Raw genomic sequence first — 25,191 nt, forward strand, 5'->3', positions numbered from 1 at the left:
TTTGGTGAGAAGAACATGAAACAAAAGATACAAATGGATGGAACTGATATAGAAAATGTAGAACAATTCACGTATTTGGGAAGTAAAATGACATATGATTTGGACTGTAAATAAGAAATAAAGATCAGGCTTGCAAAGGAAAGAACAAATCTGAATGCCATGGATAACATCTGGAAAAGTAAAGTGATTCAGCCTGAAATAAAACTAAGAGTACTGGAAACATGCATCTTTAATAGTGTACTGTATAGATCTGAAAATGGGTAATAAATATGGAATCAAGAAAAAGAATTTTGGCATTTGAAAGAACTTGTTACAAGAAGATTATAAGGATAGGATGGGTACCAAAAATCACAAATGAAGAGCTCTATCGGAAGATACAACCAAAGGAGAATCAAATGCAGGAGATTATACAATGGAAGCTGCAATTATTTGGACACATTTGCAGAATGAGTGAGGACCGGAAGATAAAGACATTCATGTTTGATATTACGGATGGTGTGAACAGAAGAGGTAGACCATACAAAGAATGGATAGACGACATAAAGGACTGGTGTGGAATGGATTTATAGAAGCTGCGACACTATGCACTGGACAAAGAAAGGTGGAAGAAGATAGTGAAGGAGGCATCAAACACCAATGGGCAGTGAACCCATGGTTTGTGATGATAATGAATGGAATTTATACTGAAATGATAAAGAACAGAACAGGGATTGAAGTACTACAGTCATCTGGCCAGTGATCTCTGGATGGCCAGAATATAGGCATGAGATAGTACTAATAGCAGAAAATGAAAAGGACATGAACTCCTTGAAAGAATAGGATGGCATAGCTTAACATATGAACTCAAGATCAATGTCATTACAATGAAACTGATGATCCTAGATAGGAATCATAACGGAAATAATTGAGAATTGCTTACTAACATAGATTACAGTGAGTTTAGCTGTTTGGGCTCATTGCTCTGCCAACAGGAGTTATATAGGAGAAGTAAGAAGATGGATTACAATGTAATGGAAGATCTGCAGTAAATTAGCTCACCAATATCTGGAAGAACAGGTAAGTATCAATCAACACAATGATCAGACTGGTCTAGTGAGATCCTTGGTCTTCTCTATGGCTCAGAGTCTTGGACACTGAACAAGGCAATTAAAAAGATCAATACTTTTGAATGGTGGGCCTACAGAAGGCTGCTTCAAGTTCCTTGGGCAGAGAAAAGAACCATCCATAGTATAACCATTGGTTATTCTATAAATTAAAGTTGCCAAGAAATTATATTCGTAGTTTAATCCTTTATCCAAGTATAAGCAAATGAAGTTTGTGCTTGAAGTAACTTCATGAGTTGACTACTTGTATATATAGAAAAATGGTTTGAATGATAAAAAAAAAAATGAGAAATTAGCTGTAATGAGTGAGATCGCACAGTTACACGGAGTAATACGGAGCGAAGCGGTAGTTGGAGCATCTGCAAAACTCTTTATCGAGCGCCTTGGCTAACGGAAATAAGCAAGTATATAAAAGGGAAAATAAGTGTATGATTGGGAGTGTTTCAGAAATGAAGGAAAGAGTGTTGTATGGTGACTTGTTAGTAAGAGGTGTGATAAATGAGAGTTTGACTAAATCGTACCTACCGTGTGCTAAAATTAAGGATGCAAGTGAGAGTATTAGAGCGCAAAAGCAGAGGGTTAAAGAAATGATAGTCGTAGCGAGAACGAATGATTTGAAAGGAAATAAATTTGATGTGAGAGAGAACTTCAAAGAATTATTAGAGGTAGCGAAAGAAAAGAGTGACAGAGTTAGGATAGTGAGTCTGTTGCCGCGGTATGACAGAGAAGAGTTTAGAAGGAGGGCCATAATTGCAAATGACTTTATGCGCAGGTTATGCAGATGGTGTGGTGTGGAGTGAGTTTGGTGGGCGAAAGGATTTGTACGAGATGGATGGCTTACATTTGAATGGATTTGGTGTGCGAAGACTGGAAAAAGTGTTACTGAGTGAAGTGAGAGTGGATGTGCAAAATCAGGGAAATTAGAACTATTAAGGAGTGGAGGAAGTGGATATGCAGACATCAGCGAGGTAGTTGAGTGTGAGAATGTATATAATGTGTCTGAGCCAGTATGAAGGATAAGAAATCAGAATGGGATAATTAGTATAACGCTCAAGATAGGGGTGAGATAAATGGACCTCTGCACTTCATGTATATTAATGCTAGGAGTATTAGGAACAAGAAGGAAGAATTTTTGGCCTTGTTGGCTCTTCCTGGCCACAGGTTATTGGCATTAGTGAAACATGGCTGACAGAAGATGATATAGTTAGTGGGATAAAATGTGTAGGGTATAGTGTGTTCAGGAGGGACAGAGAGAATAAAATGGGGGGGGGGGAGTGTTATTGATGATAGCTGATGAACTGCAGCCAAGGAGAATAGAAGTTGTATTGCAGGACACTGAAAAGAGTTCATTTGAGGCTATTTGGTGTGAGATTGAGACTAACGGAACAAAATGTACAGTTGGGTGCTGCTATAGACCAGGTGATGGAATAGATGGTGGAAATAGTATGCATAGACAAATTGATTAAATGAGTGGAAGGAGAGTAATTATTATGTGGGATTTCAACTATGGTAACATTGATTGGAAGGAGGAGAGGACACATGTGAGGAAGGAACTGGATTTCATTCAGTTACTAAGGTATAACTATCTGAGACAGCATGTAATGGAAAATACTAAGGGTTCGAGAGTGCTTGACCTAGTAATAGCATCTGAGAAGTTGACTGTAATGAATATGACCGTATTGCCACCTATTGGTGAGAGTGATCATAGGATCTTGACCTGGGAGGTAGCTAAATGTGTGAAATTTTCGATTAAGACAGGGTACATGTGGAATTACCGTGCTGGCAAGTATGACAAGCTTAGTTCAGTGCTGTGTCGAGATTGCTTGGTTCAGTGCTGTGTCATGTAAAACTGCAAGGGCTGGATGTTGATGGGGCATGGGAAGTGGTCAAGGAGCATTTGCAGGAGGTTATGGCTGACTGTATACCTAGAGTCCAAATAGTAAATCAAGTAGGGGTTAAATGGCTGAATAACACCATTAAACTTAAGTTGCAAAAAAAGAAACAACTGTGGAGGGAATTTAAGGAGAATGGTTACCTGCAAGCACATGAACAGTATAAAGCACAGGCCAGAAGGGTAAGGAGTGTAATAAGAAAAGCAAAAGTGGATTATGAAAGGAAATTAGCCACGCAAGCCAAAGAGAATCCCAAACAGTTCTTTCAATAAGCTGCAAGTAAAACAAAAACTGTACAGTTTTTCTTTTACTTGCAGATGATGAAAAGAAAGGAAATTAGCCACACAAGCTAAAGAGAATCCCAAACAGTTCTTTCAATAAGCTGCAAGTAAAAGAAAAACTGTACACGGCAGAATGATTTTAAGGAATGCCGATGGCAGGGAGGTCACTGAATCAGTCGATATAGTGGAATTACTGAGCGAGCACTTTGCAAGAGTATATCATCCAGGTGGTGACTTTGAAGAAATGATGGAACCATTAGTTTATAGGGGAATTGTGGTGAATGAAGTGGAAGTGAATAGTCTATTACAGATCCTTAATGTGAATACATCTGTGGGATTGGACGGTATACCAGCACGGGTCTTACGTGAAGTGGCTAAAGAATTGTCGGTGCCCTTGACCATATTGTTTAATCTGAGTCTCGGGTCTGGTTTAGTCCTGAAGGGGTGGAAAGAAGGGAAAATAGTTCCACTGCATAAAGGAGGATCCAAGACTACTGTTGCAAATTATCAACTGATCAGCATATCAGGAGTCGTTGTCAAGGTCTTGGAGACTTGGAGAAAGTAGTCATAGTAAAAATACAGGAATGGATTGATGAAATTGAGATACTGTATGGGGGACAGCATGGTTTTGTGAAGGGTAGATCATGCCTCAGCAACTTGCTCAGGTTTTATAACACAGCGAAGGCTGAACTGGATAAGGGTAATGGGTTTACAGTGATACTGCTGGACCTGTCTAAGGCCTTTGACAGGATACCACATGGAATTCTAATCAGGAAACTGCAGCATATGGGGATGGATATAGGGTTGGTGAGATGGATAGGAGGGTGGTTGATGGTGAGATACCAGAGAATAGTTTACTCAGGAGTAGAGTCCAAAAGACGGCTGTAACTAATGGTGTGCCGCAGGGTTCTGTTTTTGGGCCACTGCTGTTTAATTTGTTCAGTAACGATATAGGGAAGGATCTGAGGGGAACAGTTCATTTGTTCGCTGATGATGCAAAGTTGGTTAGGGCAATAGTGAATGCAGAAGATGTCAAAATTTTGCAGGATGATTTGGATAGATTGGAGGTCTGGGCTAAGGAGAATGGATGTCAATTTAATGTGGCAAAATGTAAGGTTATGCATTTTGGGATGAAAAGATTAGCAGCAGTATATCACATTGGTGGTACTGTACTCCAGGAGATTGACGAGGCCAGGGACTTGGGAGTGTTGGTGGATAGGGAGTTGAAGTTTAGGGGGCACATTGCAAAAGTGGCTAAATCAGCTCATCAAATCACTTGGATGCTGAAGAATACTTTGACGAGCAGAGATAAGCAAGTTATTGTTCCTCTGTAGCAAGCCTTGATAAGACCCCCATCTTGACTACTGTGTCCAGATTTGGTCACCTAGGTTTCTTCTTGATGGGGAGGAGGTTGAGAGGATCCAGAGGTGAGTGACCGAGATGATAGCAGGTCTTTGGAATGAACCTTATGAAAACAGATTGAAGATATGTGGGTTGCAGACATTGGTGGATAGGTGGAAAAGGGGTGATATGATTGAGACATTCAAATTACTGAATGGTATCTATAGGATTAATTCAGAGGATATTTTTGAGAACAGGACTGGTGGTGGGAGGACTAGGGGACATCCATGGAAGCTGGGCAAGAGTGTGGTTAGTAAGGGTGTTAGAGCTGGGTTTTTTACTTTTAGAGTGGTGAATGAGTGGAATAAGCTGCCAGAGTCTGTTGTGGGTGCTATGACAGTGAATGAGTTCAAGGCAAAGTATGATAGATACTGTGTGAATGTCGAATAGTTGTAATGGACATGATGTTTAGAGCCTCCCTCGATGATTCTAATAATAATAATAAAAAATAATAATAATAATAATAGAGGCTAATGACTTCACATCAATTGCTTTAATATCCCATAATGCAAAGCACATATTCTTATGGACATGTATAATTTGTATACTTGTCTGTTAGGATATGTGCTTTGCAGTAACTTTGTTTGCTTGCACTTGGATAAAGGGTTAAACCACATATGGGCAACCCACGTGCTGGATCCAGCCTTCTATTTCTTTTGATCCGGCCCTAATCTATTTCAACGAAGTGTGTCTGATTCATGGTGGGAGAAAACATGGTATGTTCTACTAACTCACATTAAGCTGACGTCATATGACTCCCGAAACACACTGTGTTTTCTCCAACCAAGGTCTCTTTCTCACTTTGACTAGCGCTGTGTGTGAACGTGTTACAATGTGTCAGTTCGGTACTTGCGTTGGTGTTGTGCTTTGTTCAGTGCCTGCATTGAGTTATGTTCTGTTTGGTGCCTGTGTTGATGTTGTGTTCTGTTCAGTGCCTGCGGTATAGAAGACAGTTTTGTTTGACAGTTCTGAATATCGCTTATAAATTTGGGACAGTGTCAGGGGTTATTGCAAAAAAAAAGAAAAGTAGATGCAGAGAATCATCAATTTTAAGACAACTGGATGGAGGATTATTATTTTATTCTGAATAAAGGTTTGCCTGTATGTTTGCTGTGCAACGAATCTGTATCTGTCAACAAAGAATACAACTTGAAGAGACACTTTACTTCGAGACATGCGGATGACCCAAAAATTGATGGACAACTACAAAAATATGAAATACAGAAGTTGAAGAACTTGGATACCCAGCAGCAAATGTTTAACAAGCAAAGAACGCAGCACCACAGCATTGTCAAAGCCAGCTTTGTGGTAAGCGAAAAAATCGCTAAGCATTCTAAGTCATTGGTGAAGGAGAATTTATCAAAGAATGTCTGCTGGATGTTGCAAGTATAATATGTCCTGAAAAGAAAAAAAGACTTATAGAATATTCGTTTATTGAGACGTACTGCTGTCCTACAGATAGAAATTATGACTGATGATATCAAAAAAAAGTTTAAAAGAGAAGATTGCTAGATTGGAAGCATTTTCAATTGCTTTGGATGACAGCACTGATGCCTCCAATACAGCACAACTAGCAATATTTATTCGAGGAGTTGATGCGGATTTCAACATCACAGAAGAATTATCTGCGCTTCGGGCGTTAAAAGAAACAACTACCAGTGAAGATATATTTGAAACAGTCAACACAGTCTTCGAGAGATTTGGGCTTAAATGGAGTTCACTATCTGGCATATGCACTGATGGAGCCCCTGCAATGGTTGGTGCACAGAAGGGATTTTTTGGAATAGTTCATGAAAGAGCAATAGAACTACAGAACCATCCGGAAAAATTTAACAGATTTTCACTGCATTATCCACCAACAAAATCTGCGTGCAAAATAAAATCGATTAAATTCACAAATGTTATGGAAGTTGTGGTAGCCAGTATTAACTTTTATTAAGTCACGTGCACTTAATCACTGCCAATTTAAGGAATATTTGGCAGACCTATTTTCGAATTATGAAGATGTGTCTTATTATTGTGATGTGAGGTGTTTGAGTAAAGGTAAAATGTTAAAACAATTTTATGAACTGAGACAAGACATTGCAGATTTTATGGACATAAAAGGAAACACAATTAACCAAGTAAAAGATGATGAATGGGTGTGTGATTTAGCATTAATTGTAGATGTCACTGGATACCTAAACGAACTGAATCTTAAATTGCAAAAACAAGGACAATTGGTTCATGAACTGCATGGACATGTCAAAGCTTTTTGTAATAAACTAAGATTGTTGGAAAGTCAGATAAGAGCTAAAAATTGTTATCATTTTCCTATTCTAGCAACTCATAAAAATATCCCTTGTAATTGTTATGGAGATGAACTGAAGGCGCTAATAGAGCAATTTGAATATACAAGGTTTGCTGACTTCAAAAACAAAGACTCCATATTCGCTATATTTGCTCGTCTAATGGATGTTGATGTAAATAATGTGCCAGAAAACTTATAGGTGGAACTTATTGAGCTTCAGGCGGATTTAGTGCTAAAATCACAATTTAACAACATTGCTTTGACGGATTTTTATAAATTTTATTTGGTGGATGAAAAATATACAAATTTACGTGCTTTTCAATAAAAATAATTTGTCTTTTCGGCAGCACACATGTGTGAACAGTTTTTTTCGAGGATGAAATACAATAAATCAAAAATTCGGACAAGAATAATGGATGAAAATCTTGAAAATTCTACACGATTATCCTTAAGTAATATTAACATCAATATTGACAGTCTCGTAGTTGAAATACAAGGCCAAACTTCACATTAAATTGTTGTCGTTCATTATATTATAAAATTTATGTAGAGCTTTATACCAAAGCATTATATTATAAATAAATGAAATATGAAGTAGCAACTTGTTTTAATTCATTTAATATTCATTTATTTTTTTTAATAATTTGGTCTGGCCCTTGACTTGGAGATAGAATGATAATTTGGCCCCCAAACTAGGAAAAGTTGCCCATGCCTGGATTAAACCATGATATAAATTTCTTGTCATCTTTAATTTATGAAAAATTTAATCCTATGAGATATTTTCATAATAAGACCAACATCTTAATAAAAGAACATGCTTAACTGGTGTGAGGGAAAGAAAAAAAAAGAAACTTGGGTGTAGACATCCTATGGTTCCAAGAATAGAGTCCCTAAGGTGCTTAAACAGGACTAGAAATTGTGGCCTGTTGTTGATGCAAGATAATCTCCAACTGCTTTATTATTGAAATATCTAGCAAACCTACTAAGCTTTTACACTGGCCAAATATCCTCTTATGTAAAGAATACAATAACGCTCCATGGAAGGCATCAAAGACATCACTGGGCCCTACTGATATACTTGCAAGTCTGTACATAGTAAATCTGTTTGCCAACGTTCCAAGAACAGAAACCATATAACTAGTACAAGACCACTTCCCACCAGACACAGTGGATCTCTTTAAACACTGCATCGGTTGCACATTCTTCAAATTCCAAGATAAATATTTTGAATGGAAGGAAGGACTCGCAATGGGCTCTTAGTATCAAGGAACACAACCTAAACTTTGGCCAAGATATCTCGATGATGGAAACATCATCGATATATCTTGAATTTTATTTTAAAAAGTTATATGGTTTCTGTTCTTGGAACAGAAACCATATAACTATTACAAGACCACTTCCCACCAGACACAGTGGATCTCTTTAAACACTGCATCAGTTGCACATTCTTCAAATTCCAAGATAAATATTTTGAATGGAAGGAAGGACTCGCAATGGGCTCTTAGTATCAAGGAACACAACCTAAACTTTGGCCAAGATATATCGATGATGTTTCCATCATCTGGCTAGTTCTAATACCCAATTAAAAAATTTAATTACCTACCTAACCTTAATCCACAAATTAAATTCATTGTTGAATTAGAGATAAACAGGTCTTTACCATTTTTTGAGACACTTATTGAGGTATCTGAACAAACATCCATTTCTGCCTATAGGAAGCCAGCAAACACGGGACATTACCTACACGCCACATCCCATTACCACCCAGTACAGCAAATAGGCATCACCCATTCCCTACATAATAGGGCTTACAGAATTTCCAGTAACATTGAAAAAAGGAACCAGGAGTTACAATACCTGAGTTCAATCCCCCTAAAAAATGGCTACAACTAAACACTAATATATCATCATCATCATCATCATCAAATTCCTACCATGTACCCTCAAGGGGTGTACAGGATATGATAGTACTACATGAAAAAAATTACATCATTATTAATTTCCTATCTACAATTTTCCTCCAAATCAGTCTGTTACTTGTCAAGACTCCAACATTATCAGATCTTATATTTCTATCGTCTAAGGCACTTTGTACAGTATCAATCCACCTATATCTTGGTCTTCCTCTGGGTCATTTTGCTGCCAACCTGGCAGAGAACACTTGTTTTGCTAATCTTTCCTCACCCATTCTGTTTAGGTGACCATACCACCTGAGATTAGCTCTGCTAACGGATTCCTGGATGCTGATAATGTCAAGTTCTTTCCTAATATTCTCATTTTTAATATGATATTGCCATTGATGCCATCTGTTCATGCCTATAATCTTTCTCAGGATTCTCATATCTGTGGTCTCTAGTCTTTGGTCAAGTGTTTTACTTCTGACCCAGCTCTCAGATCCATAAGTTAAAACTGGTTTGAACACTGTCTTGTATACAGCTAATTTAGTGTTCTGACTAATTTCTCTCTTATTCCATATGAATTTATTCAATCGACTTCCCACCATACCAGCTTTGCTGATTCTGTTGTCTATTTCTATATTTAATTTACCATCTTCAGTAAAAATCGTGCCTAAATAGCTGAAATGTTTTACTTATTCCACAGGTTCTCCATTCACAACACAGTAGACATTTTCAGTGATTCAGCCTATTTTCATTATCTTTGTCTTTTTATTGCTGACCTTCATACCATATCTATTACAACAGCTATTCAATTTAGTCAGAGAATCTTGCAGACTTGTAGCAGATTTATTTAGAAGTATAACATCATCCGCATAAAGCAAAGAGCTGACATTAACATCTCCAATTTTGATATCATGTTTAATACCACTTTCCTTCATAATGTGATCCATATAGATAATGAATAACAGAGGGGATAATGTACATCCTTGTCTCACACCACATTTAACATTAAACCATCTTCCTGTACTTCCTTCAATTGTAACTGCTGACTTACAACTCAAATAAAGACTAAGTATTGCTGGATATAATCCCCCATTGATACCATATAACTGCAGCGTATTGAATAGCTTCTCTCTTGGCACCTTGTCATATGCCTTTTCCAGATTGACAAAACTTAAATACAGATCTTTGTTATATTCCCATGCTTTCTCGACTATTTGTCGTAAAGTGAAGATCTGATCCTGACAGCCTCTATTTGGCCTGAATCCAGCTTGTTCTTCACCAAGCTTTTCTTCCACAATTCTTCTCAACCGTTTCTCAAGTATATTTGCATAGATCTTGCCAGGAACACTCAGTAGGGAAATACCTCTGTAATTCTCACATGCAGTTTTATTTCCCTTTTTATATATGGGTACTATGAGAGCTCTACTCCAATCATCGGGAATTCGTCCCTCTGTCCAGGCTTTCTGAACTATGCTGTGCAGCCACTGTAACACTCTTATACCACCATACTTCAGCATTTCTGGTCGAATATCATCTACTCCTGCTGCCCTTCCATATTTCAAGCCTTTGATGGCTTTTTCTACTTCAAGTATGGATATGTATTCCTGACTGCATGCCTGGTCAGTGTTTTTTACCACTGTGCTGTCATCACTGCTTGTTTCATTTAGCAGTTATTCAAAGTAATTACTCCATACTTCAAGGATATCTTTTTCTCCCATTTTCATGTCACCTTTATCATCTCTAATTCCTTTTACAGCACTCTTTCCTCAATTCTTAAGCTTCTTCAACAACCTCCAGAATATTTTGCCACCTTCTTGATATTTATTTTCTATATTCTTGCCAAAGTCCTCCCATGACTTTTGTTTAGCGAGTTTTACACAGTGTTTAGCATTCTTGCATTTGTCTCTATATTCTCTAAGAGCACAAGCTGACTTATTTGACAGGAACTGTTGGTATACTTTCTTTCACTGCCTCTTTAACTTCCTGTGTCCACCAGGGAGTTCTGATTTTTTTATCCTTACAGACAACCTCACCACATGCCTCTCTAGCAGAATCAATCAATGTTTTCTTCAGAGTTTGCCACTGAATCTCCAAGGTTTGATTCTGCTCTCAATCTCTTTCATTTTTTCTTCAATAATCTTTGTGAATTTTAGTCTACAGTTCGCATCTGAGAGCTGCTCAACTGTTATTCGCTTTAAAACTTTCTTATATGTTATTCTTTTCAATGTGAAATTCAATTTTATCCTGCTCAAGACTAAATAGTGATCACTTCCAATTTCAAATCCTCTGTACACTCTGGTGTCCTGCACCAGGGAGAAAACATCACTATCAACAATAACATAGTCAATGAGACTTTTCTTATTCCTAGCCTCTTCTCTCCATGTGAATTTGTGCACATTTTTATGTTGGAACATGGTGTTAGTAATAACCAGTCCATGGCCTGAGCAGAAATCCAACAGATATTTGCCATTATTATTAGCTTTGCTCTTTTCTCCAAATTTTCCCAAAATATTTTTGTATGTCTCACAATCACTTCCTACTCTGCTATTTAGATCCCCAACAAGGACCAACTTTTCATTTTTTTTGTGTGTCAGTTGCTTTTTCTTAAGCCTCAAAAAATTCCTCCACTTCTACCTTAGTAGAACCTTCTGTGGGACCATAGGCACAAATAAGTCTCATTGTCCAGTTCCCCATTCTCATATTTGCCCACATTACTCTACTTGAGACTGACTGCCCCATTCAAGAAGATTAGCCTCGTATTTTGTGTTGAATACTATGGCTACTCCTTCTTTTCCTTGATTGTCATTGCCTGAATATAACATTTTGTATTTATTGCTCAGAACGATCTCACCAGTTTTGGTCTTTTTTGTTTCAGTCACCCCTATTATGTCGATCTGGTACTCATCTAATTCCTCAGCTAGCTCCATTTCTTTGCCATTCAGGCTTCTTATGTTGATAGTACCGATCTTTAACTCTGGTGATGTTGAGTTGGAGTTTATTTTCAGATTTGTTCTAGTAGCTGACTTTTCGCTATTCGCCCTGGTTCCCTGGCAAAAACAATGGGGGCCTTGTTTAACTGGGCGACACCCCAGCCGGCATGAAATTTTGTCATGTTGTACCATCATTCTATATTTTGGTTTAACCAATAAGAATACAATTTGGTCGGCTAAATCCCAAATTGCCAGCCCATCCTCTTTCGTTCAGTATCCAAGTAGATACCCAACAGGGTGCACCACGAGGAGGTGAGGATTGGACATTAGGTCAGAAGCACTGGTCGGTTCTCCGCATTCCTTTAAAGGCCATGTGGAGGTCTCCTCTCAGTTATACAGCTTTGACCCCTTAAGCACACTAATATATAAAAAATAATAATAATAATAATAACTAAATCCTACATCAACCTCCAAAACAACCAGATGAATGGGAAAATCAAGACTTTAGAGAAGCATGATTCTCCCATATATATATATATATAATTAGTCACAAACAAAATAGTGAGGTTGCGTTGTCAAAAAAAATATATAAAGATCACTTTCTATCTAATCAGCAAGCTCGCTAATCACCTGCAACCTCCTAATCCTCCACATCTGCCACTTAAAAAAAAAAAAAAAAAAAAAAAGGTGTTTACATGATCAGCTGTAGTTGTGGTTTACACTAAATATGACAGACGGGCAGATCTGCAGAGGTTACACCAATCGTAACACTTCAAGATGTTGAGAACAAAAGAAGACATGAATCAGGACTGGCAGTACATACAACTGAAATAAAACTTCAAGTATTATGGCAACAAACAAAAATGCTCCATATAGATTACTGTTTTTTATTTTCAAAGAGCATTCAAGGATTCAGCTGTAATGATGAAACATTCTCTATAGTGCAAGAAAACAAGGGATGATTTTACATCAGGTTTGGTCTTCATGAATTCATCAGAACACTCTTGTACTTGCCATTAATATACAGCAGTCCACGAACCAGCAAACATCATAGCAAATGCAAGCTTTCCATTATTATTCATGTTCAAATATTTCCACTATGGTTGTTAACTACTATTGCCTGTTTTCCAGATTTTTTAGTTGATTCACATCATCATAACTTGGTGATGTGAAACAGAAGATTTTCATGAAAGCAGTCAAGAAATTCAATAAAAATAGTTTATTATTTTATGTGATACTTTATTTTTGTGGAATATTACCAAAAACCATATTCCTAGCATGTCACTCTCCACAGAAACCTAGGCAACAATATATTCATATGAATTTTGGAAGGTTTTTAAGTGATAAGGAAATGTCTCTTTTTTTTTTCCGCTGTTCAGTTAGTCCTCACTGTAGGGAACTCACAGAATTATAGGAATCTTTGGTTATAAGAAGATTCACTACAGCGAATTTAAAAAATAAATAAATAAACCTTCTGCTCATAGGTCTTTTTGGTAATTATAAGTTAACTTTCTGCGAAGGTGTGAGAAATTGACTAGAATTGAAATAGTAAATATTTATTGTAGCTACAGTTTTGATAAGCTCAAGCGTGTGTACGTACGTACGTGTATATACTTTTTTTTTCATTCCCTCATGTTTTCTTTTTCAGGTCTCTCTACCCTACCTAATTATCAACCAAAAGACATTCAGAAACAGGCCATTATTTGCAATGAGAAAAAGTATGCTTCTAAAAGAGTTCAGGAATTGAGTTGTGAATTATTCTTGGGAGTATTTATTAAGGTATGGCTTGTTTTCTATTTGAATATTTTTGTTGTTTAATAAACATGCACAACCTTTATAGTTTTGCCATCATCATAACTATCAAATTCCTGCCATGTACCTTGAAGGAAAGTACAGGATATGATAGCACTACATGAAAAATTTACATCATTACTAACTTCCTATCTACAATTTTCCTCCAAATCAGGCTGTTGCTTGTCAAGACTCCAACATTATCAGATCTTATATTTCTGTCTTCTAAGTCACTTTTTACCATATCATTCCACCTATATCTTGGTCTTCCTTTGGGTCTTTTTTCCAAGGGAAAAAGCAGAAAAGGGCAGAGAACACTTGTTTTGCTAATCTTTCCTCTCCCATTCTGTTTAAGTGACCATACTAACTGAGATTAGTTCTGATTAACACATTCCCGGATGCTGACAATGCCAAGTTCTTTCCTAATATCCTTGTTTTTAATATGATATTGCCATTGATGCTGTCTATTCATGCCCCTAATCTTACTCAGGACTCTCATATCTGCGGTCTCTAGTCTTTGGTCAAGTGTTTTACTTCTGACCCAGTTCTCAGATCCATAAGTTAAAATTGGTTTGAACACTGTCTTGTATACAGCTAATTGAGTATTCCGACTAATTTCTCTCTTATTCCATATGAATTTATTCAATTGACTTCCTACCATACCAGCTTTGTTGATGCTGTTGTCTATTTCCATATTTAATTTACCATCTTCACTAAAAATCGTGCCTAAGTAGCTGAAATGTTTCACTTGTTCTATAGGTTCTCCATTCACAATGCAGTTGATATTTTCAATGCTTCTGCCTATTTTCATTGTCTTTGTCTTGTTATTGATGACCTTCATCATATCTATTACAACAGTTATTCAATTTAGTCAGGGAATCTTGCAGACTTGTAGCAGATTTATTTAGAAGTATAACATCGTCCGCATAAAGCAAAGATCTGACATCAGCTCAGCTAATGCCTTTTATTCCCGTATAGGGAGAGTAGGTGAGGCCATTTAGCCCTATCTAACTTTTGGAGACTGAGTGGGCAGTTCAATCTCTACTGGTACCCAATCTGAGATAGATGGACCAAGGCTATCACTAATTAAGCAGCACACAGTGAAGAGAGAAGGCTCAACATGTGCCGCATTTTGTGGTCTCTAACACAATATATTTAATGTCTGAAATAATGTGGATTCTGCGGTTGATTTTCTTGAGTTTACGGGACAAAATAACCTGAATTTCCGTGAGAAAAAACCCGCTTTCCCATGCCAGAGATCGACTAACTCAGGAACCAGTCAAAAAAAGGCTTAGAAAAATTTCCTCGAGTCGCCAACTAGATTCGAAAGCAAGTTTTTCTTCGTGTGGTCAAGCACTGTGGTGTGCAAACGCCACATTCACTGAGCTATACAGGCTCTTGAGTTGACGTTAACATCTCCAATTTTGATATCAGGTTTAATACCACTTTCCTTCATAATGCAATCCATATAGATAATGAATAATAGAAGGGATAAAGTACATCCTTGTCTGACACCAGATTTAACATTAAATTTGGTGCTGTACTTCCTTCAATTCTAACTGCTGACTTACAACTCAAATAAAGACTAAGTATTGCTTGATATAATTTTCCATTGACACCATATAACTGTAGCATTTTGAATAGCTTCTCTCTTGGCACCTTGGCATATGCCTTTTTTCCAGATTTACACAACTTAAATACAGATCTTTGTTATATTCCTTTGATTTCTCAAATATTTGTCGTAAAGTGAAAATCCAATTCTGACAGCCTCTATTTGATCTGAATCCAGCTTGTTCTTCACCAAGCTTTCTTCCACAATCCTTCCCAATCCGTATCTCAAATATATTTGTGTAAATCTTACCAGGAACACTCGGTAGAGAAATGCCTCTGTAATTCTCACATTCAGTTTTATTTTTCTTTTCATATATATGGGTACTACGAGAGCTCTACTCCAATCATCTTGAAATTCGTCTCTCTGTCCAGGCCTTCTGAACTATGCAGTGCAGCCACTGTAAGACTTTTATACCTCCATGCTTGAGCATTTTTGGTCGAATATCATCTACTCCAGCTGCCTTTCCACATTTCAGGCTTTTGGTGGTTTTTTCTACTTCAAGTATAGATATGTATTCCTGATTGCATGCCTGGCACAGTGTTTTTTACCACTGTGCTGTCACTGATTGTTTCATTTAGCAATTTTTCAAAGTAATTACTCCATACATTAAGGATATCTTTTTCTCCAATTTCATGTCACCTTTATCATCTCTAATTCCTTTTAGAGCACTCTTTCCTCCATTTCTGAGTTTTTTTTCAACAACCTCCAGAATATCCTGCCACCGTCTTGATATTATTTTCTCTGTTCCTACTAAAGTCCTCTCATGACTTTTGTTTAGCTAGATTTACAGTGTTTAACTTTCTTACATTTGTCTCTGTATTCTCTAAGAGCACAAGCTAACTTATTTGCCAAGAACTCTTGATATGCTTTCTTCTTTTCTTTCACCATCTCTTTAACTTTCTGTGTCTACCATGGAGTTCTGATTTTTTTATCCTTGCAGACAACCTCACCACATGCCTCTATGGCTGAATCAATCGGTTTTCTTTAGGGCTTGCCACTGAATCTCCAAGGTTTGGTTTCTGTTCTCAAACTCTTTCATTTTTTATTGAATAATGTTTGTGTATTTTAGTCTACACTTCATATCTGAAAGCTGCTTGAATTTTATTCGCTTTTTTAAAACTTTCTTATATCTTCTTATTTTCAATATGAAATTCAATTTTATCCTGCACAAGACTAAATGGTGATCACTTCCAACTGCAAATCTTCTTTACACTCTAGTGTCCTGCACCAGGGAGAAAACATCACTATCAACAATAAAATAGTCAGCGAGACTTTTCTTATTCCTTGCCTCTTCTCTCCATGTGAATTTGTGCACATTTTTATGTTGGAACATTGTGTTAGTAATAACCAGTCCATGGCCTGAGCAGAAATCCAACAGATATTTGCCATTATTATTAGCTTTGCTGTGTTGTCTAAGTTTTCCAGAAATATTTTTGTATGTCTGACAATCTTTTGACAATCATTTTGAATGATATTTGTATTTTATTTTTCCTTAATATTATTCTTCTTCTTGAGCTTCCGTAGCTCAGTCAGTATAGACAAAGCCCTTTGGTCAGAAAGACCTGGGCTCGAATCCCATCAGTGATGTGAGGAACTTTATCTGGTCTCTTTTGACAAAAAGTGAGTTAGCTAGTCTCATACGGAGGTAGGGGTTTTTCACCCTGAAACTCAGGTTTTTCAGGGGGACGAAACCCACCCCTTGAACACACGCATCTCCAGACATAGGTCACACCGGGAGACATAGGGCTAACCATCTTATCCTTGAGTTACGGGCAAAATTCAAGAATACTTAGAAAGGTCATGGGCATTAAAGTGCCTGTTAGGACCACTGATAGGATAGGATTATTCTTCTTCTTAAGAAGTAGCTTCTCCAGTTTGGAGGTTAACAGTCATGGCACTCCAGAATGTCCCTTACTCTTCCATCTGTTTAATCTTGTAATAGCTCTTGTTACCCATGCATTTCTTTAAATCATCAGTTCAAGAAGTTCTTGATCTACCAGGAGATCTTTTTCCTCCAGTATTTCCAGAGACATTTTCCCTGTGTGTTCATTTTGCACTTTCTCTTTATAAGATCTTCCATGAGCATTCTTTTGTTCCCATTAACTTCAGTACTCCTTCATTAGTTTTTTTCCTTCCAAGAAATCTTCAGTGCTTGCCTGTAGCAATATATCGCAAAAGTCTGCAATTTCCTGATTATGTATATGTCCATGTCTCACATCCATAATTCAGTGTGGGCCACACATAGGATTTTATTATGCTTATTTTAGCCAATTTATTTTTATTCTGGAGGTCATTAGTAATTTATTATTCCAAAATGCTTCTTTTGTCTTAGCTATTCTTGATTTTATTTCTGGGACTGTTGTTCCATTTCTGTACTTGTCACTCCTAAATTCAGGCTGGTTATAAAGTCCTGCACTGCTTTTAAATTTTAATAACTGAAGATAAACAAATAATGGAACTATTTAGTAAAAATTATATGAAAGTTCAAGTCTTAAAAGGTTTATTAATGTAGTTTTTAATTAGCACACTTCAACATGGCCACCATGATTATTGATACATCTTTCGAGTTAATTCTCAAACTCTAAGAATATATTGTATAATTGATGTGCTGATATTGCTTGAATTACTTTTGTTATTGTGACCTTCAGTTCACCCAAAGAACAAGGTTTTGATTAGTAGACCAGTGTTTTGACATGGTCCACAAAAAAAAAAAAAAAAAAGTCTCGAATGGGATTAAATCAGGTAAATGCAGTAGCCAAGCAATTGATCCATCCTCCACTAATCCATTTGTTCAGGAAGGTGTATTTAACCTGAATTATCCTCATAACCCTTGATATGCAATCTGATTCTCATTTCCTTAAATACTAATACTTCTTGGTTATTTCCCATGCATCACTAGCATCTTTCTCCTTACTGTTCACTCAAACCATAGCACAGCCTCCAAGCTGCTTCCTTAGTTCATCACAATCACCTGATTTTTTAGTTGCACATACCCCCTTAACATTTCACATGTACAGTGATCTCCCAGGTTAAGACTGCATGATCACTTGCTTCAGTTAGAGGCAATAGAGCCATAACTAAAGTAACCATTTGCCATGGTTACTTTAGTTATGGGCCAATTTTCTAATGCTATCAGAAGCATCAGAAAATACTTTTCATCCCATGCTATTTCAGATAATTTTCTCTTGGTGACTGAATAAATCTATTTCTTTTTCCTTATTGTGTGTTTCCTCCCATATGGCCACACAGTTGAACCCCCCCCCCCAATGATTACTCATCCTGTGCTCATTGATTTATCCATTTCTTCTTTTGCTTTCCCCACCCTACAACTTTATATTTTGAACATTTATAGCTTTAAATGTTCAAAAATTTATAACTTTGAACAACCATTTATAGCTTTAAATGCACTGCATCCTTTAGCCTTCTCTTCTTGCTGAGTATATTTCTTCTGCTTTCATTAGCAGTATCCATCCCTCCTTGAAATGCAGTATCACATACATTCAATTTTTGTAACAGTATCTTCCTCTGTCAAGCAAGTCTCACTAATGCCTATGATTTTTGGTCAGTATCAGGAGAATGGCAAACTCCTTACCTTGTTGATGATACTTCTAGTATTAGCATACCTATATTAGAATATCCTCTTGTGCCTGCAGGTATCCTTGAATAAATTAATGTCTCGTTCAAATTTGAGACATGAGAAATTATATTCAGCATTTCATGATTTCTATTCTCATACTCACTCACCTCAAGGAAGCCTGCACACACACACACACACACACACAGACACACATATGATCACATGCACCCTCCCTAATAGCTTTGATTTTGCATATCCATTCTCTTAAAGAATAATATATTTCTGTATGCATTAGTAAAATACACTATTATTGAGTAAAAGAGCATTTAAATTTGAATTTAAATATAATTCAGAAAGTACTGTTAAGAAAATAGCAATGAATGAATTATTTTTTGTTATCTTTTTTGTTTGTTTGTTAGTAACCATGGCACATGCTTAAAATTAATGGAATAAGGATGAAAGCCTTACACAGACAGGGTTATAAAAATATATGAAAGCTCTAACAGTATCTCGCTCAGTTCGTTCTTGTCCTTTAATTGAAAAGACCCCAAGTTTGCATCTTATCTGAGATGCAGAGAACCTTTAAGGACTTTTCAACTGTAGGTTTTGTTTCCCCCTTGAAATTCTAGCTTTTCATCTCAACAGAAACAAACCATCCAGAGAATATGACATACGTGGCAGACAATACAGATTGGATTAATTTTATCAATTATTATTATCAATTTCTATAAAATGAACATTTTATAGATATTGATTTGTGTCCATTTTATAGAAACTGATAATAGTGCTATGGTTACGCAGTTAATGGCATGAACCTTAACATGATAGGCTCATGGTCTAATATGTTAAAGGGAAGAAATAGGATGTAAAACTTCTGACAAGTAAATTTAAAGAGATATACAGTAATAAGAATAATAGAGCAAGTATTGGAATGACAGAAGATAAAAGTATTGGTAATTTCAGTCGCAAATCATTAATATGCCAGAAATGCTTCATTGCTGTAGCATATATATATATATATATAAAAAAACACCAGTGGCTTTGTGTGCCCATTTCGGTTGGGTGTGCTGTCATGTGGGTTATACAATCATCATCATCATGATCATCATCAAATTCCTGCCATGTACCCTCAAGGGTGTACAGGATATGATAGTACTACATGAAAAAAATTACATCATTATTAATTTATTAATTATTAATAAAATAAAAAATTATTAATAAAAATAAAAAATTATGGTTATACAACCTGCACTACAAAATTCACATCAATTTGACTGCGATTGCATTTTTATCGATGTATAAAGTTTTGAGAGTGCATAGCACATCGGTGTTCATCTTAATTGGTCCAATGCATTTCATTGTAGGATAACTTTGAATACTTTAAATTTAGCAATTAATTGTAACCAAATATGGTCTTCGAGATTACAGCACCTAGAGGCTGCTATTGTCTCAGAGCTCACCTTCTCAGTGGTTTAAAACTACCAGAACTCTAAGAATTTGACCCACTGCATCCTCTTTACAAAGGGCTCAAAGGTGTATGTATTTTGAAAGCACATCCAGGATATTAACATGAATGTGATGCAATGTTTATGCATCGAAAAGTGCCCTCTTCATGAAGCATTAGTATGCTGTGTTTAATTTTAGGAATCATGCAAAGCCAGAAAACAATTCTTTAACAGGAATAAATGCAGAAATATAATATCTGTAATACTGATATTTCGTGGAAGAGCACCATCCACGAAATGGTGCTCATCCAGAATATTCACCCCTGATAATAACTTACACACACACACATGCATGCACTGTGCCGAGGCTTATCAGAATACTCCAAAAATAATGGACTTTGTTGTTGGAATAATTAGTCCCTAGAAGAGACAAGTACTAAAAGATTTCTCTGTCTGTCCTTTGTACATATTTTCCAATATTCTAAAAGATTTTGAGACAGTTTTAGAGGTTACTTGTTGCATTGTCTTGAATAGTATCCTTCAGTCATTTTGACCACTTCCACTAATTTAAAGTTCAGTACTGATTTTTGGAACAAAGTAGAAGTTGTTTGTTAGTAGGTCTAGGGTCTGATCAGTATAGAGGATGTTGCAGACACTGTTTGGACAAGTACAACATGAAGTATGAATGAACTGTCTACTGAAGTATTGCAGTGATATACTATTCAGCCAGCTGAACCTCATGCCCAGAATTCTGGTTTCTTAAATGGGATGAATTTTCTTAAACATTACAACATGGTTTCCTCCAAATAGGTACTACATCCTATTTGTTATAGTCCCCTACATGGAGAAATTTTTGATGGATTATGATGTCATGATAATATTGGAAAGAGCTAAATCACTTAAACAAGTTGCTTTTATATATATATATAGAGAGAGAGAAGAATATAAACTTTGTGAGTACATGGACACGCAGAAACATTTATGACTAAAACCAGGGGCCAAAAAAATAACACAAAACAACTTCTGGTTATTTATTAACTACATATCATCCAAATTACATGTGACTTCTTCAGATATAAGATATCAAGAACCAAATTTAAAAAACAATACAAGATTAACATGTTGACAACTAATGCAGTTTTATGTTAGACTCTGATAATCCAGATTAGTTGTGAATATTTCCTTCTCCCCCCCCCCTCCATTGTTATGCATATATGCACTCATTAGCATGCTCTTGCTTGCCTATTTGATTGACCATACCTAGGAAACATTGAGACAGATTAATGCTAAAATTTAGATTCAAGTGTATGGGGTCTTTTCTAGATTTATTCTATAGAACTTGATAAGATAATACATGTGATGACAGAGCTATGGCCTCACTGTTGTAATCTATGTCTCTAGTATATTTTTCAGTATGTTCTACAGTAAAGTTGCTTGTCTGTCATTAGTATTAGATTTTTGCAGTTAATCCATGGGCATTAAACTCCTGGATATTTCAGAGGGCCATGTCTGGTTTAATGGATTGAAGTAGTGGTTGTATTTTAATGAGCGAAGCAGCACCGTTTTAATTTTTTAGTCAAGGATTTTGGCTATTTTATTGAAATAGAGCCAAATAAGAAAGAGAAATAAAACCTTCTACTTCCTCATTGCCTTGGGGGGGGGGGGGGGCATTGAGTCTGTTGACTGGCAAGGAAGCTAGAGATAATGCATTTATTATAGCCATTTTGTGGGAAGGTGTTTGTTAAAAATGTTCTTTGGCTTACTCTCTTCATCATCATCAATAAGATGATGATGATGAAGGTGGCAATGTCTTGTCCCTAGTGTTGAAGTAATGCTTACTTTTTGGAGTATATAATGGTGTAAAGAGGCATGGATATGGTTGGTTTTTTGACAATGGAGATACCAGACCTAGTATTAATAACAGATTCTGGAGATTTTACCATTAATATCAGACCCTCCAGTTAGTTTTAAATTCAAGCAAGTTAGCAAATATTAGACTGTAGTTCTCAAATGAACCTAATGTTAAGATTTTGGTTGTTAAGATGAGCTAGAATATCAGCAATGTAATTGTTGTTCATACTCCAAATTGAGAAAACCTCATCGATAAACTAACCAATAATAATAGGTACCTCCATACCTCTTTGCATGATTACAAACTCAAAAAAATTGAACATTATTTTGATAATTTGCCATTTCATTGATCTTGCAGAAGAGTTAACCAAAGAACAATTTTTTAACACCTTTCTACAAATTGGCTATGATAAATGCATCGTTTCTAGGCTCCTTGCTAGCCTGTGAGCTGAATTAGAAATAAAACAATTGATCGAAAACTGATTTCAGATATGATATATAAGAATCCTCAGAAAATGAAGGAAATTTTAATATGGTTCTGCTTTGCAATAATCAACAGAACTATATTAAAATGAAAATATCAGAAAAGAAAACTTGCATTATTAATATTCAAGAATGTGTAAGCAAGCTAATCTAAGATTATATGGTTAGTTAAACAGAATGGAAGATGAAAGATTAACAAAACAGTGCAAAAATGGCAGGAGGGTAAAAAAAAGATCCAGAGGAAGAGTACAATATAAGTGGGTTAATGTTAACAATTTTTAAATGTAAGAGCTGATCAAATCACTCTACAAATAATAGACCGATTTGAAAGAAAATTGTTGGTCAGAAACTGGTTATGAAATTTCACTTGTATCAAGACTCCCATATCTGGTATTTGCCAGATAACAGTGATGATTTCACATGGAAATAAAATTTATTTCTATGAAAGTAATGTTTTTGAAAAGAAATGCAAATTTTGCCACTTGCACAAACCAGTGATTTCCATAATCTCTCTGTCAAATAAAATGCTTGGATGTTCTTTGGAAATGAAGCATGATTTGTCACTTATTCTGAATGATGTACATTGATTGGCATCACTGAGAAACAAGTGTTCTGTCACCAAAGATTGATTTATATATAAGGGCCAGTACAAAAGTAATTTTTTTTTTTTCTGCAGAAAATATTTTATTTATTTATTTATTGTAACTTTAACTTCTACTCACAAAAAGTATTTTGTAAACCTGTAGTACATTCATGGCATGAATGGGTTAGGATTTTTTTTTTTTTCTATTTTTAAAATATTTTTTGTACTGTTTAAACTTATTTTTTTACATAGCCTCTAAATCCTACTGTAGAGACCAAAGGAACTTTTCCAAGCCACTCCAGGCCTCTAATAAGCAGGGTAATGAAATTCATCTAACAACCTAAAGACAATCATAAACATTCATGCCCACATCAGGATTTGAACGTGCAACCTGTGCCTTCATCTTTTGCATGCATTTTTTATTTTTCAACTGTCTCCATCATTCTTTATGCATTCTCCCCATCTCTGAGGGAGTTGCTGTGCTGACCCCTTAAAAATCTTTACTTTGATGTTGGAGCTCTTCTCAGACAGCTTGCTTCAGCTCCTCCTCGTCATCTGCCAAATTGTATCTCAGACCTTCAGAGGACCAGGTGAAAGTCAGAGGTATCAGTTAGCATGATATTGGACATTGTGATGGAAAAGGACCTTATTCACGTTTATGGTGAGGCAAACTCTATGGATGTATTTTTTCAGTTTCTGCACTGTCTCTACATACTGTTCTGAATTGATCATGTGCTCCTCTCTAAAAAAAAAGTCCAGAAGTAATTCCTCATCTTTGATCCAGAACACAGTTATCATGATTTTGCTGATAGAAGTCTGTCTTTTGAATTTCTTCTTGTGTAGTGATTGAGATGATGCCATTCCATCAAATGTCTTCATTTCTGGATCATAATGGTGAATCCATGTTTAATTACCTATGACTATGCATGACAGTTATGCCTCTCCCTCATTCTCATAGTTCTGGAGGAGTTCCATGATGACTTTCTGGGCTTATTTGTGTTTGGTGCTGAGCATTTTGGTTACTCATCCTACATAAAAACTTTGCTATAGCTGAGGTCATTAATAATGGTCATCACTGCTGGTTTTCCAATACCAACTGTGTTGCACAATTTGTTAGTGGTGATGTGACAATCCTCTTTGATCACCACATTAATGCATTTCTTGTCTTTTGTCACTGGCTGGCTGATTTGAGGCTTGTCTCTAAGCTTGGTTTCACCAAAGTATCTGACCCAGCATCTTACTGCTCATATCAACGATAATTTATGCAGAGATAAATTAAGATTAAGATTATTTGCATACACACATGCCCAAGAATCTTTCACCATTTTACAATAAATAATCCTCTGTGTAAACATAAGATTTCTCTATTCTACTATATAGGGCAACTAATTTGTAGATACTGGGTAGGTTACCCATGAAATGCTACTAAAGAGTTCCTGGGCTTGCTGAAAAATAAAGTCTAAATAGTTATAGGATATTGGTTCCTTTCAGAGCAGTCTATTTTGAAACTTATACATTGTCACCACTAGCAGTCTTTCTTTTTTTTTTTTAGTCATGTTGAGCCTGAATCTTAGAAAACAAAAACAAAGTCATAGAGCCAGTCTTCAGGATTACAGAGGGTAGAACCACAGCAAATGCTGTGTGTGTGTGTGCAGCATTTTCTGCTTTCTCCTGGTCACTTGGGGCTTTTTCTGCTTTTCTGGTTATTTGGAATAGACACTAAGAATATGCTCTTCTTACCTAAGGACACAAATAATATTTTTGGATGACACTGTGGACTGCAGTAGAATGAATTTGATAATACAGCTCCTTCATCAATAAAAGTGTTCATAATGATGAACTTTTTTTGATGATGGTTATTTGCAGCATTTCAATATTTCCGAGTTAAATCTTTCACATCACTTGTTGTAAAAATCCCAGAACATAATAAACTGAGAAAGTGGGAGAAAAAAATGCAAACTGTAACAGCTGTTGATGCTCAACAGACAAAATCATATGAAAGCATTATGACAATATCTAGTAGGAACAAATGTAAACACCATTTGTTGCTT

The 25,191-nt window shown here is 36.2% G+C and overlaps 1 protein-coding gene across 3 annotated transcripts in view; it reads left to right on the forward strand.

Moving 5' to 3' along the window:
• The window catches only part of Dis3l2 (Dis3 like 3'-5' exoribonuclease 2), a 592,606-nt gene that overhangs the window by 478,589 nt on the left and 88,826 nt on the right, over window positions 1-25,191 (forward strand). For all 3 annotated transcript variants that reach the window (XM_090392002.1, XM_090392000.1, XM_090392001.1), the window contains exon 18: window positions 13,447-13,577. In XM_090392002.1, the coding sequence (XP_090248128.1) occupies window positions 13,447-13,577 (131 nt within the window). The remainder of the gene's footprint in view (window positions 1-13,446; window positions 13,578-25,191) is intronic.

Source organism: Typopeltis vanoorti, chromosome 4 (genome assembly GCF_054136105.1).
Source record: "Typopeltis vanoorti isolate ZY-2024b chromosome 4, IOZ_Tvanoo_1.0, whole genome shotgun sequence".
Taxonomy (NCBI): Eukaryota; Metazoa; Arthropoda; class Arachnida; order Uropygi; family Thelyphonidae; genus Typopeltis; species Typopeltis vanoorti.